Here is a 19286-nt window from a genome sequence, read left to right as displayed (position 1 = left end):
TTTTTTTTTTTTTTTTTTCTTTCTCCCTCTCTCAGTACTATTTTCAGAACTCTAATTTTATATGGTATGTCCCTTTTTTTTTTTTTGGTAAATATTTGCCATGACTAAGCCAGGCACATCCAGTTTAAAAGGCTCCGTCCCACAAAACATCGGGTCTTTAATGATATGCATCTCATTAGCTTTCCCCATGAAAGGGGGTATAGAAAAAAAAAAGGCAACTTACAGACTCTCTCACTTTTTATATCTAGAGAGACCTATATTTATATATGAGGACAAGCTTGAAACTGACATTCTGAGCCTCAATACGAGGTTAGTACAATGGCCATTTGATTCAGTAGAGAGAGGCTATGGGGTCTGTGTGTCAGTTGATTGCTGGTTGAGCCAGGCGGTTCTGACCAGATCAGTACAGCCAGAACCAATCCTCGAACTCTGAAGTATCAGGGCTCGATAGATCAGGGGAACAAAACTCCAGGAAGTCCTCTGACACTAAATTTCCTAAACTGGGCATGAGCGAGACAATGGGGCACCAATATTTTCCCCATCCGCTAGTGGGTGAAGTCAAAGAAAGGAAAGCTACGAGTTAAGGGAGTGCTGGGAGAGACCCCCTTCCAGTTAGCATTTCATACTTCCCATTCACCATCCAAAGAGCTTCTCCAGCTGGGCAAAGCCTCAAAACTGATGGGAGGATTTCTTACTGTACATGTTAGGTTCAATGAAAGGGGCCACGTGTCCATCTATCACACTGAGCAAAAGGCAGAGCATTCAATAAGCACTCTCTGAGGACTGATCTACGGTGCATTTAAAATCACCCTGATATTCCAAGAAAGAGTTAGAGGAGCCCCTGAGACTGAGGGCTTTCAATAAGAAGTGTTGAGGCAGGGAAAGAGATATACAGTTTGAGAGACTCTGAATGGCTGCTAAAGCAGCATCTTGTGGGAGTCTATACTTTGAAGGCGTCACCAAAGGTCCAGAGTCTCTAACTTGGTCTTCACTGGTTAATTTAGGGATAATCAGACTCCAGAGGATTGACTGATATTAACTAAAATCACAAGAGACCAATTTAGAAATTAAAATGCCAATTTATTAGTTTATAAGGTGGGGGCTATAACCATTCCAGTGGCTGATACACCTTGTGCTGATTTTTCCTGAGAAGATAGATAAAAACCGAGAGCCCTCCTTGCTAAACACAGAAAAAAGGCAAAAACAACAAATGACTTTATTGACTAGCTCATATACATTGCAGAAAAAGCTGGCCATTCATCCTTATTTCACACTAGCACTGCTGCAGCACTGGGGTAGACAAATTAACCAACTGTCACTCCCTGGTTTTTCTCTTCCTACATTCTATGCAATTCTGACTTTTGTTAGTGCATCTCCTCAGGCTTCATGAATTAATTGTATAACAGCTTTTCTCAAACTGCTTATAAGAGCCTACAGGTGTGCAAGACAAAGAGAAGAAAAGGATATGGAGTAAGCAATGAGGCAGTTCTTGGGGCAGCTCTCTAGCCATGGCCACTTCCCCATCTTGTAATTAAGTTATGAGGTAGTTAGGAGTCTCCCTACTGCTCGTAGACGGCTCTCAGTCTTGCCTAGTGCCCACATGAAGTTCTAGGTGTAGCTGTGTAATATGTAGCAAGGCAATGGGACACAATGGAAGAATACTGGGCGGCAAGTGCAGAGCCCTGGATCCTGGTGCCCATCTACCACTGATTTTCCATTACTTTCTTTTATCTTTGCAAGCTCTAATTTCCTTATGAGTAAAACAAAGAGCTTTGATATATCCTTAGACTGATAAAGCCCCTTCCCGCTCTTAAAATTCTACAGCTCTAATCTTCTCAACCATGATTTCCTTCTTAAGGTACTAGCCTGGGCCCTTGAGATGTGTAACCTCATCTCAGAATCAATATATTTACAAACAGATGGGTGGGTTCCTTCTGTAGATAGCTAATCTCACCCAGGTTCTATCGATTATTATTTATCTCAGTATCAGACATGACCCCAACCTGGGGAGATATTCTTCTTGAAACTAGCATCTCGTTAGGTACCCACTCAATTCAGCAGTTTCACTGTGCTCTTTCCCCGGCTGCCAGGCACTGCAGAGAACTAAATGCTAAGATGCTCAATGACTATTTCTTCTTCTTATTATTATTATTTATTTATTTGGTTGTGCTGGGTCTTAGTTGCTGCATGTGGGATCTAGTTCCCTGATCAGGGATCAAACCCAAGGCCCCTGCATTGGAAACACAGAGTCTTAGCCACTGGACCACCAGGGAAGTCCCTGACTATTCCTTCTTTACACCAAGCAGCAGCAGCATCCTTGTCTCAAAAGTGCCTCTTCATTCCTAGCCTCACTTACACCAAGCTGGAAGGATTTCATTGAAGTAAAAGATTCGAAGCAGCATTAGAACTGCTCAGCCTTCAAGTGTAAGAGTAACAGATGCCAAAGAGTTTGAAGAAAAAGTGAAAGTGAAAGCTGTTCAGTCGTGTCTGACGCTTTGTGACCCCATGGACTATACAGTCCATAGAATTCTCCAGGCCAGAATACTGGAGTGGGTAGCCTTTCCCTTCTCCAGAGGATCTTCCCACCCAGGGATAACACCCAGGTCTCCCACATTGTGGGAATATTCTTTACCAACTGAGCCACAAGGGCAACCCAAGAATACTGGAGTGGGTAGCCTATCTCTTCTTCAGCAGATCTTCCTGACCGGGGAATTGAACTGGGGTCTCCTATATTGCAGGCAGATTCTTTACCAACTGAGCTATGAAGGAAGCCTATCAGAGTTTCTGCAGGATTCCCTCAAACCACCATATCCGGGGAGAGCTTCTCAGATTGCATAACTGAATCAAGTCCCTAGACATGTCTTTCCTTCAACAGCCTATCACCTTACAAGATCCCTCTGAAATTTTAGCTCAAGATTTCCCTCTTCCAGAAATACCTTATCCAAACTAGCCTGGTATGAAACCCAGATGCCACCCAAATGAATCTATTGCTCCTCTCAGACAACATATATTTTATGTATTTAGAATATTCTTTGCATAGTGTAAATACACCTAATCTCTCAAAAGTCCAACTTTCAAGGGCAGAGACCACGTTTTAACTTTTCAGTATGACTCCATGTTGTTTAATATTTTCACTGGTACTTAGAAAGTACTGTCCACATAGAGCTTAAATTTCCAAATTAAAAAACAACAACAACAAACAGACCAAAGATCTCCCACACAGAGTGAAAAAAATGCTTTCTGAGACTCTGGGTCAATTTCCCCTTGACAGTTTCATTATAAGAGATAGCAAGGACACCCACGAATCCTGCTGTCTGTGCCCTAAACACTGGACAGGTGAGCTGCCAACCTACAGACCTCAGTCTCACTCTCATGTTTCAGTTCAGTTCAGTTGCTCAGTCATATCCGACTCTGCGACCCCATGGACTGCAGCATGCCAGGCCTCCCTGTCTCATGTTTCACTGTGGCTCCAAAAGAGGTTTCACCCACAAGCAAAAGCCATCATAAGAGAACATGGGTATAAGGCTGAAGTTATAAAGTCTATAGATCAGGCAAAGCTTAAAGGTAATTCATTTGATACTTTTGTTTTTTCTCTTCATTTCTATAACCAGAGACATTGAACAACGGGAGAAACTTCTCCAATGCCAAGACCTCTGAGCTACAAGCATTCATTATTTTGGAACTCCTACTACTGGGCACTGCTGTAGACTCAGAAGGGAAACAAAATGAGCAAGACAGTTTTGCCCTTGAAGGAGTTTATCACCTAAAAGGGGCGATAAGTATAGAAATTCTCATATACAAAGCCAAAGTGAGACGCGACACAGGAAAGATACAAAGCATTGTGGGAGCTCAGACGAGGGAAAGAATATAGCCTATACTTTGACTTCTGTCCGTTTCACTATTTCTGGCATTACAGAAACATCATAGAACCATCTGATGCTCTTTTTAAGTTAGGAGAATTAAATGCCCTTGGAAAGAACTGCAAAATTCCTAGATGAAAAGGCTATGTCTCCTGGGGAAAGAAGATGGAAATAGGCAGAAATCAAGTCCCCAATCTTCAAAATATCACCTGTGCCTTCACTCCACCTGCAAATCCCAGAGGAAGGCCTAACCCCTCGCTTTGCTCCACTCCGTAGAGCCTTGCTTTCACACTGTCATTTTCACGTCACCGGCATAAATGTTTCCTTCTCCAGTGGCTTATCCTTTGTTTTCAAACACATATGTCTCTTCCCATCTTAAAAAGAGAGGTTGTTAGGCCACTTCTAGCTCTCCAGCTGGCTCTCATTACCTTCTCACTGTGAAACTTCCCAGTGAAAGTTCTATATTCACTGTCTCCGTCATATCAATCAACCCTTCTTTAGCTGCCTCTAATCTGCTGATGTTACCCAAGATCCTGAACAGCATGACGATCTTTCCTCGGGCAGTCAGTCTGGCCTCTCTCCTGTGTGTAGCACAGTGGATCCCCTCCCCAGTGATGGGAAGAGCAAGGGATTTGAAAAAAAAAATGACACAAATTCCATGACCTGAAGTGACCTGCAGCAAATTACTTAGCCTTTGAGCCTCTGCTTCTTTAAGATGAGGATAATATCACCAACCTCATGGGTTTGTTGTAAGGATTAAAAGTTATACCTTAGCTAAAGCACCTATCACTGTGTCTAGCACAGGCAGTATGTATTAGATAACTGCTAGTTCCCTTTCCTTAACTAATTTACTCCTCTACCCAGATTCCCTTCCTATCTCACCCACATTTTCTTCACTAGCTCCTGCAACCTTCCAATTACATTTGTTCCCCAAATCTCAATCACTGGACTTTTGTTCTTTTCTCCATGCTATTCCCAGTAAAAGATGCTTCCATTCTAATGCCTTCAAATGCTGCTCCTTTGTAGAATAGTCCCAAATCTATTTCTAGGGGTCCTTTTACCAACCTAAGCTTCAACTCTATTTCTTTTAACTCTTTTCCTGAACATTCTCACTTCTATGTTTTATAATCAATTTAAATTCAACGTGTTTAAAAAGATCCTCATCTCATGTTTTTTTAATTAACTGATTATATATAAGGCATTGACTATTTTTTCAACAAGCTAAGGCTTACATTAAGTGGTCATACTGAAATGAATGGACTTTTATGAAATTGTTCCTCTATTAGGGGATGAGGGGAGAAACTCAACTGTGTGAATCATGGCAAGATGTTCCAGAGGTATGTGAAGCTTTTATTGTATTTGTGAATGCTCAGGCATGTCTGGTTCTTTGTAACCCCATGGACTGTAGCCCACCAGGCTCCTCTGTCCATGAGATTCTCTAGGCAAAAATACAGGAGTGGGTTGCCATGCCCTCCTCCAGGAGATCTTCCCATCCCAGGGGTCGAACCCATGTCTCTTATGTCTTCTGCATTGGCAGGCAGGTTCTTTACCACTAGCACCATCTGGGAAGCCTATGAAGCTTATAGGTTAGGCCTAAAAAGACTCAATATTTGCCAGAAATAAGGCATCAGTGATCATTGCCTCATGACTCAATTCTGAACTAAGTGGATTTCTCAGACCAGAGGTTAAAACCAAATCGATTTGGCAAAGCTAAACAGAAAAAAAAAAGTGGTTTTCATTTTAGAAGAGTGGGTAACTTCCTTTGAATGAAGCGAAATGCCCAGCCCGGGCAGCAGTGTCTGTTATACTGTCAGCCAGGCTGGGTCTCGATGTATCTAGATGTGCACCATCTAGTTTCCCACAGGCCCCTACAAACCCTGCTGTCTTTTATCCAGTCTGACACACGTTTCTATACTATACCTATCCCATGCAGTCATCTGGGTTTGAGTGTGTTAGGATGAGACAGGGCTTCCCTTGTGGCTCAGATGGTAAAGAATCTGCCTGCAATGTGGGAGACCCAGGTTCGATCCCTGGGTCAGGAAGATCCCCTGGAGAAGGGAATGGTGACCCACTTCAGTGTTCTGACCTGGAGAATTCCATGGACAGAGGAGCCTGGTGGGCTACAGTCCATGGGGTTGCAAAGAGTCAGACACTACTGAGAGACTACATTTTCACTCGAGATAAGAGAATTTAAAAGTGACAGAGCCCTTCACTATTGGGATTCCCAGAGTCAGAGAGCCTACCTTCTGGAAATGAGTAATTTTAACCCACTGTATTTTCTATAACAATTTCCTTTTAGTTTTTCCCTCTGATTTTTGGTGGTTCTTTTTTTTCATATTTTTAATACATTTCCTTTTGAAAGTATAGGCCCTTATAAAACTTTGTAAAAGAAAAATAAACAGAGACCTTTCTATACATTCTTGGGACAAAAAGAAGTGGTGAGCCCTGATAGCAGGGCTCGAGGGTGACTACAGGAATCCCAATGAGAAAACCCCAAAGAAAAGGCAAAATTGAGAAGAAATATGGCCGAGAAACATGTGCGGCCATCCCTGCCTCCCTGGAGATTTTAATTCCAGACCTCAAATACTGGTGGACTTGTGTTTTAAATAAGGAAAGCCATTCCTTTATAGGCCCAAGATTAGATTTAATTGAGCCCCACCCATGATTTTTCCAGTCTGTCAATGGCACCACTATTCTTCAGATCACATAGGCAAAGCACTGACAGCCTAATCTTCCTAAAAGATCACTTTCATATGTCACTTATACAGTCAAAACTTCCCATGGTTTCCCACTCTCTGTAACAGTAGTTAACTGCAAGCAGGAAGCGCCTCATCTCCCTCCTAGGAGACGTGCCCCTATTTGAACATCACTACATGTAATGACAGATGTTAATAACTGGACTGAAATGGGTAAATAAATGGATTACAGGCAGAAAAGAAATACAAAATATTTACCACGAGCACAAAGCACCAATCTTCTAGGCCAGCATCTAAGCCCCCTGCTCCACAACTCAAGTATTACCTTACTAACTTTATTTTCTACCGATCCTCACCCACGCTTGTTAACTTACATCCTTTGTCCATGTGTTTCCCACCTAAAATCTCTTTCACATAGTTCCCTAGGAAAATCTTGGAAAAAAAAACAACAAAACAAACTAAAGTCCAGTTCAAGTCCTATCTCTTACAGGAAGCTTTTTCCAATCACTCCACTACTGTGGCCCCTATAACCACTCATTAAGCACAGTGAGCTCTTTGATGGCAACATCATCATTTATGCTCATAGGACCTGGCATAGTACACATGCACAATACTGAATTCTATAAGGACAAACTAGCTGCAAGGATCAGAGAACTGACACACACAGTCATAGGGGGGATGTTCTCATGCATCTAGACTTGCCCTTCTTCACGATGCCCATGAAGGAGATGGGAAAAAACGTCCTCTGAATGCTATGTCTTCCTCTGCATAGTGAAGAGCAGAAACGCGGCAGAGGAGCAGCCCCTCCAAACTTGGAAGCAGAGCCCAGAGACAGGAAATGCTGAAGAAGGAAGAAACTTAATAACTTACTTCGGGCTCTATGACTAATGTTCCTTCCAGGATTTTGTCAGGTTCTTACTCCTTTGGTTTTTGAGATATTTAGTTTCTTAACTGGCTCTTAAAAAAGAGGTTCTAGGATCTCTCAATGGGCTTCCTTGGTGGCTCAGATGGTAAAGAACCTGCCAACAATGCAGTAGACCCGAGTTCAATCCCTGGGTCAGAAAGATCCCTTGGAGAAGGGAATGGCAACCCTCCAGTATTCTTGCCTGGAGGATCCCATGGACAGAAGAGCCTGGTGGGCTACAGTCCAAGGGGTTGCAAACAGTCAGACATGAATGAGTGACTAACACACACACACACACACACAGAGGATCTCTCAATAATGAAAGATTCAAGGTTTATACTTCCCCAGATTGAGACTATGTCCCAGTAAACTAAGTGCCAAGGAAACAAGGCAGGTACTAGAACGGGAATCTGACAATGGTCCTCTCCTTAAGCTACTCATCTGTTCATAGCAGTACTGTCTAAGTCTCAGGCTACCAAAAGGTGATGGTCTCATGGTTTACTATTCATAAGACAGTAAAAATAAGGAAAAGTGAGAAGATGTGACTTCTTCACCCATTAACAAATACTGCCTGAGTGCCTACCATGTGTGGAAGCACTGTTCTAGGTACTTTGGATAAACCAGTGCACAAAATACACATCCGTGTCTTCACTGAGTTTAAATATTCTGGCAGGGGGAAGATAGGCCATAAGCCATAAGCATAATAAAATAAAGTTGATGCTAATATGGAATATAAGTGCTATGGTGAAAAAATAAAAAGAGCATGGTGAAGTGAAATGGGAGTGCCAGGTGCAGAAGGGTGGGGTGTGGCTTACAATCTTAAATAGTATAATCAGGGTAAACCCACTGAGAAGGTGACACCTGAACAAGGACATGATTGTAGTCCATGTAGATATGTCTACACATTTTTTGACATGCCTCCCCTTCAAGAAACAAACATGAAAGTGTTACTTGCTCAGTTGTGTCTGACTCTTTGCAACCCCATGGACTGTAGCCTGCCAGGCTCCTCTGTCCATGGAATTATCCAGGCAAGAATACTGGAGTGGGTAGCCATTTCCTTCTCCAGGGGATCTTCCTGACCCAGGGATCTAACCCAAGTCTCCCACATTACAGGCAGATTCTTTACCATCTGAGCCACCAGGGAAGTCCACTCCCCTTCAATTACCCTTCCCTGGAGTGTGACCTGGACTTGGTGACTCACTTCTAAGGAAAAGAATATAGCAAGATGGTGTCAAGATGGAGGTGTCACTTCTGAGATTAAGTTATAAAAAGACTTCAGCTGCCTTCTTGGTCTTGGTCTCCCAGTCTGCCTCTCTGATTACTGGCTCTGGAGGAGGCCAGAGCCGTGTCATGTGAGTGGCCTTATGGATAAGCCATGTGGAAATGAAATGGCACCCCCTGCCAAGAGTCACATCGGAGAGCTTGGAAATGAATTCTCTAGCCCCTTGTGATGACGGCCTTTTCAGCTGAGATCCTGACTCGTGGTTTCAGAAGAAACTCTTGAGTCCAGAATCACCCACCCAGCCACTTCTAGATTCCCAACCTTCAAAACTGTGTGAGAGGAAAAATATTTGTTGTTTTAAGCCACGAAGTTTTGGAGTTATTTGTTATACAGCAATAGATAACTAACACAGACAGAAAAGAAGGGAGGGTTTTGGCCATACAAATACCTGAAGAAAGAGCATTCCAGGCAGAGGGAATAGGAATATAAACGCCTAAAGGAGGTGATGCTCAAAATGTAGAAAAACAGCAACAAGTTCAGTGTAGCTTCAGTGAAGTGATGGGGGCAGAGAGGGAAGAGAGGTCCAGACCATGTAGGGTTTTGCAGACCATCATCAGGTCTTTGGGTTTTACTCCATAAATGAAATGTGAAGCCAGCTTTGAGCAGGAGAGTATCATGATGGGATCTGGTTTTAATAAGATCATTTTGTTGGTAATGGGCCCAGAAGAGAGAAGAAGTGGCAACAGAGATACGAATAAAGAGGTTCATGTAAAACTTCAGGTAAGAGATGCTGGTGATTCAGACAAGAGTAGTAGCAGCAGAGGTGAAATTACAGATGTGCTTTGAAGGTAAAGCCACAAGACTGATAAACGGGATATAGGATGGAAAAGGACAGATTTCACTCAAGGAGGACTCCAAGGTTTTTGGCTCTATGAAGTGAACGGATGAAGCTTCCATCAACACGTGCTGTGTTAGATATGCTAAGTCACTTCAATCGTTTCTGACTCTGCAACCCTATGAATTGTCCTCTGTCCATGGGATTCTCTAGGCAAGCATACTGGAATGGGTTGCCCTGCCCTTCTCTAGGGGATCTTCCCAACCCAGGGATCAAACCCACTTCTCTTACTGTCTCCTGCATTGGCAGGCAGGTTCTTTACCACTAGCGCCACCTGGGAAGCCCTTTCCATCAACATGAGAAGGGGGTTTTAGAAAAGCAAATTTGAGGGTTAGGATTAGGAGTCCAGTTTTGGACATGTTAAAGGTGAGATTCTATTGGACTTCCATGTCAAAATGTTGAGCAGGCAGTCTGGAGTTGGGGGTCAGGTCTAGAATGAAAACTAAATTTGAGATTCATCAGTGCAATGATATTTAAAGATATGAGACTAGATGAGATCACTAAAGGAGAGAAAAAAGATCAGAGCATCAAGGATTGAGTCCTAGGGCACTCCAACATTAAGAGGTGAGGGAAAGGAACCAGAAAAAGAGTCCAAAAGGAACAACCCATGAGACAGAAAAAACAGGAGAGTATCATGCTGTGGAAGCCACGTTAAGAAAGTATACTAAGGAAAAGGAATTGACAAGCATTCTAAAGGAAAAACCCAAATAAGAAAAGATCAGCCAACTCAATTGTCCTCTGCCTCCTTACCCTTCCTTTTCATTTCCACATCCTCCCTGTTGACAAATTTTACAGCAGTGGTAAGTACAGGGGGCTGGTACTTCCTTGGTGGTCCAGTGGTTAAGATTTGCACTTCCACTGCAAGGGGCAGAGGTTCGATCCCTGGTTGGGGAACTAAGATCCCACATGCCACGTGGTATAGTCAAAAAGAAAAAGTACAAGGGGCTGTAGGGATAACAAGGTAGTGTACTTATGCCTGGAGAGCAGACTGAGAGAGGGAAAAATTGTCATGGGAGACTCAAGAAAGGGATGACACCAGTGCGGAGCTGGGAAAGCTGAACAAGAGATTGTCATGAGGATAAGAAAGAAGAGACTACCAGGCTAATGGATCACGAGATGTATGGACAGGAAGCTGTCAATACTTGAACGTGATGAAAGGGCGGGGTGCTACTGGGGAAAGACATAATGTCAGGCTGAAGAAGTCAGCAGGACCACATCATGAACCATCTTGTGTGGCAGCAAGGAGTTTGAACTTTCCCTGGTGGCTCAGACAGTAAAGAAACTACCTGCAATGCAGGAGACCCACGTTTGATCCCTGGGTCAGGAAGAGTCCCCTGGAGAAGGGAATGGCAACCTACTCCAGTATTCTTGCCTGGAGAATCCCATGGACAGAGGAGCCTGGTGGGATATAGTCCATGGGGTTGCAAAGATTCCGACACGACTGAGGGACTAACACTTTCACTTTCTGCAGGCAACTGGGAACCAGTTAAGGACTTTAAGCAGGAGAGTGACATCATCAGGTTTCTGTTTCAAAGAGACCACTCTGACATAACTTCCAGTCCAACTGGAGGGAAATAAGTACTAACTGGGAGACAAATTATGAAGCTGTGACACGGTCAAACCAAAAATGGGGCAGACGATGGCTAATCAGGCAATGGAAGTTGAAACAGAGAAGAAGAGTAGATTCAAAAAAGGGTTAACAAGGGCTTCCCTGTTGGTCTAGTGGTTTAGAGTCCACTTGACAATGCACAGAACACAGGTTTGACCCCTGGTTCAGGAAGATCCCACACGGCACAGAGCAACTAAGTCTGTGTGCCACAACTACTGAGCCTGTGCTCTAGAGCCCGGAAACTGCAACTGCTGAGCCCACAGGATGCAGCTACGGAAGGCTGCTTGCCCTGGAGCCCTATGCTCTGCAACAAGAGAAGATACCATGATGAGAGGCCCATGCACCACAACTAGAGAGAAACCCCCACTCGCCACAACTAGAGAAAGCCTGTGCGCAGCAAGAAGGCCCCAGGGCATCCAAAACAAAGAAATTTTAAAAAAATGTTTAAGGGGTTAACAAGTTAGGCTCTGAAAGTAAGGACAAAGAGAAGAGGGGATAACTCCCAAGTTTCTAGCTTAGAAAACTAAACAGATAGTGGTACAGTTCCCCAAGATAAGAAATATAGAAAAGAACTGGGTTTGGGGCAGTAGATGATTAATTTTGTACATGTTTAGGGTATTGCCTGTGGGGCATCCAAGTGGAAATGTCAAAGATGCAGAAAGAACTATGAGCCTGAAACCTAATGGAGATAGAAAACCAGTACTCAGGGCTGTGCTAGTGATAGCTGGAGCTGGGGTCTGGATGAGATCACCAGAGAGAGTGAAGAGTAGGAGGATGGAGGGTTACCAGCCCCGGGAAACACTAGCATGTGAGGGCCAGCGAAAGGATGGAGAGCCAGCCAAGGAAACCAAGCAGAAGTTGTCTGTGAACTTAACAGGAGAGCAGTTTTCAGGTGAAAGGACTCCTCATCTTCCCCAAGTGTCTTTGACATAAGCTCCAGCTTCGTAAGAGCAGGCATGAAGATCTTCAGAGCTTGAGGTCTCTGCTCTAGAATCAGGCTGAAACCAGACAAGGGATGAAAATACTACCTAAAGCCAGACAAGACACAAAGGACATGGCTGCATTAAGGATGCTGAATCAAATCAATGTGAATTATAGCTGTAGAACTAGAACTATATAAAAGAAATTGGTCACATGGAACTCTGCTCACTGTATGTGGCAACTTGGATGGGAAGGGAATCTGGAGGAGAACGGATACATCTATGTGCATGGCTGAGTCCCTTCGCTGTTCACCTGAAACTCTCACAACGCTGTTAACCAGCTATACCCCAACACAAAATAAAAAGTTTATTATCAAGCATGGTAGAAAAGCCTTTGTATACATATTTATAAATAATGTGTGCAATATATATTATAGAAAACATGAATATTTGCCTAACTAAAAAAATTTATGATGTTCGATTCCACTTGTTTGACTTAGTATGAATAGAATGGTAGATTTCTACTTTAAAAAATAGATATGCAACAAGCAACAAAGGTTTACTGTATAGCTCAGAGAGCTATAGTCAATATCTTGTAATAACCTATAATGGAAAATAATTTCAAAAATAATATATAACTAAATCTCCTTGCTGTACACCTGAAACATTGTAAGTCAACTCTACTTCAATAAAATATATATAAGAAAAAAATTTTTTAAAGAAGTGGAAAAAAATAAACAAACAAAAAAGAAATTGATTAAGGAATTACATGGAACAGATTATTTAAGTCTGACAAGGCATTCAGAAAGCAGTCATGGGAGTAACTTCTATGCTGAATATATTTTCCACTGAAGACAGAGAAGAAGAACTGCAAAATCTCTATCTCTGAGAAGGCTCCACTCCCCGAGGAAGCCAACTTCACACAACTGCCCAGGTTTCGGAGTCCGGGGCTGATTCCCAGCCAGGGGTTGCCAGCTGCAGAGGGCGGGGCTCTATTTTGGGCTGCCTGCTGTCCCTGAGCCGGCTGCCTCTGGTTTCAGCAGCAGGCAGCCCCAGTGACTCACACACCCATGCAAACCGCCTGTGGCTCGTGGCATGGCCTCGGAATGCCAGCCTTAGGCCAGCTCCCTCCTCACCCCATTACACTGGGATAAATAAATAAAGAGCACGCCAGCAGCCACACAGCCTGATGGCAACCAGATGAAGAGAGGAAGGCACGGACAGGGCCGGGAGAAGGAACTCCCTCCAGTGGACCCTGCTGAGCGAGGGCCATGCCAGCCCACTCATCCTAAACTTCCTCCTCAACACCGATCTGACTGGTGTGTAGTCAGAGCCCCCAAATCCTTGACGGGGCTACCATTCCTAAAGGGGCCTCTCAGCCCCTTGTCCTAGGAAATGCTCTACGTGAAGATGTTGCCCTCTGTGAGAACAGGGCTAGCCCTGACTTGAATGGGCATTGCCAGGATTCCTCCTCTAGTTAGGTCACCATCGATTGGCCCCTTTGGGCTCCCTGGAAATGAAAGTCAGGCTCTTAAGGGAAGAGGAAAAACAAAAGGTCTAAATATGGAGAGGTAACCCCTGTTCAATCCTTAAATATTTTTCCTGGACTTAGTGTCCTAGAAACCTCCCATCCACTGCCCCTTGCACCCTATCTCGATGGCCTCTTGCCTAGCAACTGTCCCAGTGAGAACCAGGAAAACAGACCCCAGGCACTGACCGCACAGTCCTCTGACATCGGCCCTGGCCCCTGCACCTTCATCCCGAGCTCTCTGTCCCCAGTTTGTTTATCTTCCTATGTTGCTTATTTTGATGGCACATCCTTTCAGCTCAGTCTTGAGTGACCCTATGACCCTTCTGTGTCCTGTTTGTAGGACCCAGGCAAGCAGAGTTGCTGAAAAGATGCAGTGGCCATAAGAAATGCTGCAGTCCTGGGAAGAAATCTTTCAGTTCTAGCAGCTCTGTAGGACATTCTGAGGACAGTGCAGTGGTCCCAGAGGTCATAAGAATTCAACATTATCCCAGCCCTTGACTCTCCTCTAATTTGTGTGTACGACCAGTAAAAGCAGCAAAACAAAATAGGGATAATACTAGACTACAAGTCAAGAAGTGTGGATGGTCCTAAACCTACAGCTACCACCATATGACCTTAGGCAAGTCACTTAACCTTTCTGAGGCCCAATTGCTTTTATTTTATTTATCTATTTATTTGGCTGTGACAGGTCTTAGTTGCAACATGCTCCATGGCATGTGGGATCTTTGTTCCCCAACCAGAGATCAAACCTGCATCCCCTGCATTGCAAAGCAAATTCTTAACCACTGGAGCACCAGGAAAGGCCCTGAGCCCCAATTTCTTAAGCTATGAAATGGAAAGCTACTACTATCTCTCAGATCTTTTCCAGATATAATAAAACTCTACAAGTCTATGCAGTTTGGATGTGATCCACCCAGAACCTAGAGGACCAGTATTCTTGACGCAGTTGGTTCGAAAACACCAATCTCCTTCCTGGGCTAACACCTGTTTTCTACATGCTTTCTCATTCAGTTCCACAGTGTTCCCCCCACCTCAATAGTGTGAAATGAGCCTCCAGTTTTACAAATGAGAAAATAGAGGCTCCAAGAGAAGTGATTTATCAAAGCCACAAAGTAAATCAGAAGAAAAACTGAAGATCCCGAATATGAGTCTAACAAGCAACATTGGATCCACAGCCCACACAGCCACAATTTTCATAAAATCCCTCTAGCATAGGTTTATCAACATATTTACCCACAAACTCATTGAGAACCTATTACTTCCAGGCACTATGTTTGGTGCTGGGAACATGGAAACACATTCAACATGGTTCTTGCCCTCAAAGAGTCCATGAAAGTGAAAGTGAAGGTGAAGTCTCTCAGTCGTGTCTAACTCTTTGCGACCCCATGGACTGTAGCCTACCAGGCTCCTCTGTCCATGGGATTTTCCAAGCAACAATACTGGAGTGGGTTGCCATTTCCTTCTCCAGGGGATCTTCCCAACCTAGGGATTGAACCCCGGGTCTCCTGCATTGCAGGCAGACGCTTTACCATCTGAGCCACCAGGGAAGGAAGCCCTTCAAAGAGTCCACGAACATGAAGTCGCTCAGTTGTCTCCGACTCTTTGCGACCCCATGGACTGTAGTCTACCAGGCTCCTCTGTCCATGGGATTTTCCAGGCAATAGTACTGGAGTGGATTGCCATTTCCTTCTCCAAGGAATCTTCCCAACCCAGGGATCGAACCCGAGTCTCCCACATCGTAGGCAGATGCTTTACCGTCTGCGATCTCAGCCAAAAGGCCGAGAAGCAAAGAGTTCATAGCTCAGTGGAAAAAGACATACTTTTGCAAGCATACAAACAACATCATTATGAAGCTATAATGAGGCATGAACCCAGGCACTATCATCTCAGGAAAGAAGGATTATCTTTACAAGGACAGTCTGTAAAGGTCTCCGGAAGAAGCTGAAGCTGACACTCGAAAGATTAATAGACGTTCACAAGCCAGAAAAGACCAGAGCGTTGGGCATTCTAGATAAAGGAACAATGTGTGCAGAGACACAAAGGTGAGAGAAAACAGCATTTTTGGCAATTCAAAGCCATTCTATATGGCTGACACATAAAATATACAGAAAAAAAAAAAATGCTGAGAAACCAAGCTGAATAGGTATGCAGGCACTAGATAGGAAGGCACCTCCCTGATGAGCTAAGAATAACCCTAACATTGTTTGACTAAGGGGCTGAGGCATGGAACAAGCATGTCATACCAGCCTACATTAACCTCCTTAATACATAAACCTATAGACAGGAGAAGCTATCTGAAAGAAAAAGGGCCTAGGAAATCTCTCTGTCCCAAGTTTTGGTTTAATGGTCTCTTTTTCCCCATGAATACCTAAAACCTGTTCTGCTTCAAGACTTAGCAATGCATCTCTCCTCCTCCAGAATTACAACCGCTTTAGTAGAGGGACTGAGGGCTCCGTTCACATGTTTGGTTCTCACTGTTAAGACCTCAAGCATCATGCAGCTACTGCTCAGTCAATAGACAGAGGCAGGACAGAAGGATCTGAATCAAGAACACCTGCCTGTTGCCCAGCCCTGTGAAAAGCACGAATTTCAGGTTCAAAAGAAGTATGAGTCACAGTCCCTGCCCACAAGGAGCTGACAAATTAGCCTAGAAGACAAGACAGAAAAATGAATAATCCATACATATGATAAATATTATAACAGCATTACACAATAAAGTACCAACCTGGGTAACATGTATAATTAGAAAATAGTGCAATAATACTAGGGTACTAACTGTACAACCAACAACTCCCAGAAGAGTTAGAGAAAAAGATCAATATTGACTGGTATTATCAAAGGTCACTATTATTAATATTCCCCCTGCTTGGCATTTAATAGATGTTTCTTTTGGCCAAGCTCAATCCTTAGAAGGGAAACCTAGGAAGGAGCTTCTGACAGGCCACAATTATCTACTCCCCATTCATTCCCTTGCCAGTCCTCTTGCATAAACACTGTGATTTTCCACAGCCTACTGCGCCCACAAGACCGTCCCCAAATGGTAGCACTGTGCTTTTCACCATCCCCTACTGCAGGATGTACAAGGGGACAAGTAATGACTAGCCCCTTGCTCCACAATCCAGACCTGGGATCAAATCGCAACAAGCAAAAATTTAGCGACTGGTCAACCAAGCTTTCCAAGAGAATACCAAATAAAATGCCTAGGTACTACAGCAGAGATGTTTTACAAATGTTAATCAGCCCACTTCTACCTTTTACATCTTTCCCCCTACTTCTCCCCAACTTCTCCATCTTAAGCTTTTCAGACTTTCTGTAGGTGACTTTTCTAGAAAATAGATTTTTCAATCATGCAATCAAACCCAATACCCAAAATGCAAGTCACTACTCTGGCACCTGGAAAGAGGAAGTAAAGTGGAGGTTGCAGATAGAGAAAGGAAATAACGAACACTTTACCTCTACCATAAATCGTTCCAAGAAGGAATTCTCTTCAAATGGCTCTGTCTTCAACCGATCTGTAACAAGAAGGGAGACAGAAAGAAAATATGAGTCTTAGAACGAGCTCCCTACCTGTGAGATGGAAAGGGAACAGAGCCCAGGACTTCTTGGGGAAAAGGATAAAAATGCAACATTCAGAGATAGCGATCCAGTGGGAGAAGAGCACAAGCAGGAGGAGGAAAGGATGATTAGCCAGGACAACGGGTTCAGCGGCAGCATGTGCACTCAAAGGTCTTCCCACCACAAAGACAGGTTGGATTGAATTTTTAATCTGAAGTTGGAGCTATGCAGCCTTCTAAAGTCCCAAGTCATGTTTGCCCTTATGCAATTTTGTACAGCTGTCGGCCCCTTTCCAGAGTCTTACCTGGCCATTGCCTAGGGCATGTCTGACTCAGTTACAGCATCTCTTAGACACCTGGGCCCCAGCCAGACACTTGAAGCAAAAGAAGTGTCATCTAATCTCCAGTTCCTGGTTAGCACCCAGCACCCGGGGAAGCACCTCCCTAATACAAATGAGTCTCCCCCGTTCCAAAGGCCCTTCAACCACTCCCCACCCAACTCCCAAAGAATGTCCTGGGCTTCCCTGGTGGCTCAGTAGTAAAGAATCTGCCTGTCAATGCAGGAGACACAGGTTTGATCCCTGATCTGGGAATATCCCACTTGCCACAGAACAACTAAGCCCATGCGCCACAACTACTGAGTCTGCACTCCAGAGCCCGGGAGCCGCAATTACTAAAGCCCGTGTGCCCCAGAGCCTGTGCTCCTCAACGAGAAGCCACTGCAATGAAAAGTACATGCACCACAACTAGAGCATAGCCCCCACGCGCCGCAACTAGTGAGTGGCCCACACAGCAACAAAGATCCAGTACAGCCAAAAATAAATAAATAAAATCATTTAAAACAAACAAATGAAAAACCCCACATGATGTCTAAAAGAATGTCCTCTCACCTCGGCTGAGTGTAGCCCCACTCTCCTGGTAGTCCTGGATCTCTAGATCTTTCATATGAAGCAATGTTGTTAGGTCCCTCACCTGGCACTGCAATGCCAGACTCATGCCCATCAGAGGTCGAATCAAATGTTGGGAGACCTTCCATGAAAGAGATACTAATTAGTCAACAGATACACATTAAGTACTCCCTAACGCTGTATAAGGTATTAGGAAAAAATACTAAAAAAACAAGTGTTTTCACAGGAATTTATATTTTTATAAGCAAGCAACATGTTTACATGAATGTAAACACAGATATAATAATAAGTATGTGAAAGAGGTCCAGGGATTTTCTTTGTGGCACAGATAAGAGGATGGGAAGAATAAAGGAGAGCACACATGAACAGATAACCTCGAGTCATGATGTAAAAAGAAGGCTGTGATACAGGTGATAAGAGGTAAGTGTGGACTCAACTCTCAGCAAAAATTTAGAGACAAAAGCAGAAGATCTAGGTAACCTTCAAGAAAGTGGATCCAGCTAAAACAGTATGCTGGCTGGAGTGTAACAGAAGACAAACAACAGCAGAAAGTAGAGAACTTTGAAAGTCAGATCAGACCCAGACACTAACTATGAGCCATTTCAGGGCTGATCAGTTCAGTTCAGTCACTCAGTCATGTCCAACTCTTTGCAACCCCATGGACTGCAGCATGCCAGGCTTCCCTGTTCATCATCAACTCCTGGAGCTTGCTCAAGCTCATGTCCATTGAGTTGATGATGCCATCCAATCATCTCATCCTCTGTCACCCTCTTCTCCTCCTGCCTTCAATCTTTCCCAGCATCAGGGTCAGTTCTTTGGATCGGGTGGCCAAAGTATTGGAGTTTCGGTTTCAGAATCAGTCCTTCCAATGAATATTTAGGACTGACTTCCTTTAGGATTGATGGTTGGATCTCCCTGCAGTCCAAGGGACTCTCAAGAGTCTTCTCCAACACCACAGTTCAAAAGCATCAGTTCTTTGGTACTCAGTTTTCTTTATGGTCCAACTCTTACATCCACACATGACTGCTGGAAAAACCATAGCTTTGACTAGACAAACCTTTGTCAGCAAAGTAATGTCTCTGTTTTTTAATATCTAGGTTGGTCATAGCTTTTCTTTCAAGGAGCAAGCATCTTTTAATTTCATGGCTGCAGTCACTATCTGTAGTGATTTTGGAGCCCAAGAAAAT

At 43.8% G+C, this 19286-nt stretch overlaps 1 protein-coding gene across 2 annotated transcripts in view; it reads right to left on the bottom strand.

Annotated features, from left to right (window-relative positions):
• NHEJ1 (non-homologous end joining factor 1) overlaps window positions 1-19286 on the bottom strand; it is a 90434-nt gene that overhangs the window by 60676 nt on the left and 10472 nt on the right. For both annotated transcript variants that reach the window (XM_005676555.3, XM_018059284.1), the window contains exons 4-5: window positions 18082-18220; window positions 17091-17149 (exon numbers count right to left, since the gene is read on the bottom strand). In XM_005676555.3, coding sequence (XP_005676612.2) covers window positions 17091-17149; window positions 18082-18220 — 198 coding nt within the window. The remainder of the gene's footprint in view (window positions 1-17090; window positions 17150-18081; window positions 18221-19286) is intronic.

Source organism: Capra hircus, chromosome 2 (assembly GCF_001704415.2).
Source record: "Capra hircus breed San Clemente chromosome 2, ASM170441v1, whole genome shotgun sequence".
Lineage (NCBI taxonomy): Eukaryota > Metazoa > Chordata > Mammalia > Artiodactyla > Bovidae > Capra > Capra hircus.
This window is presented reverse-complemented; position numbering and strand designations above follow the sequence as displayed.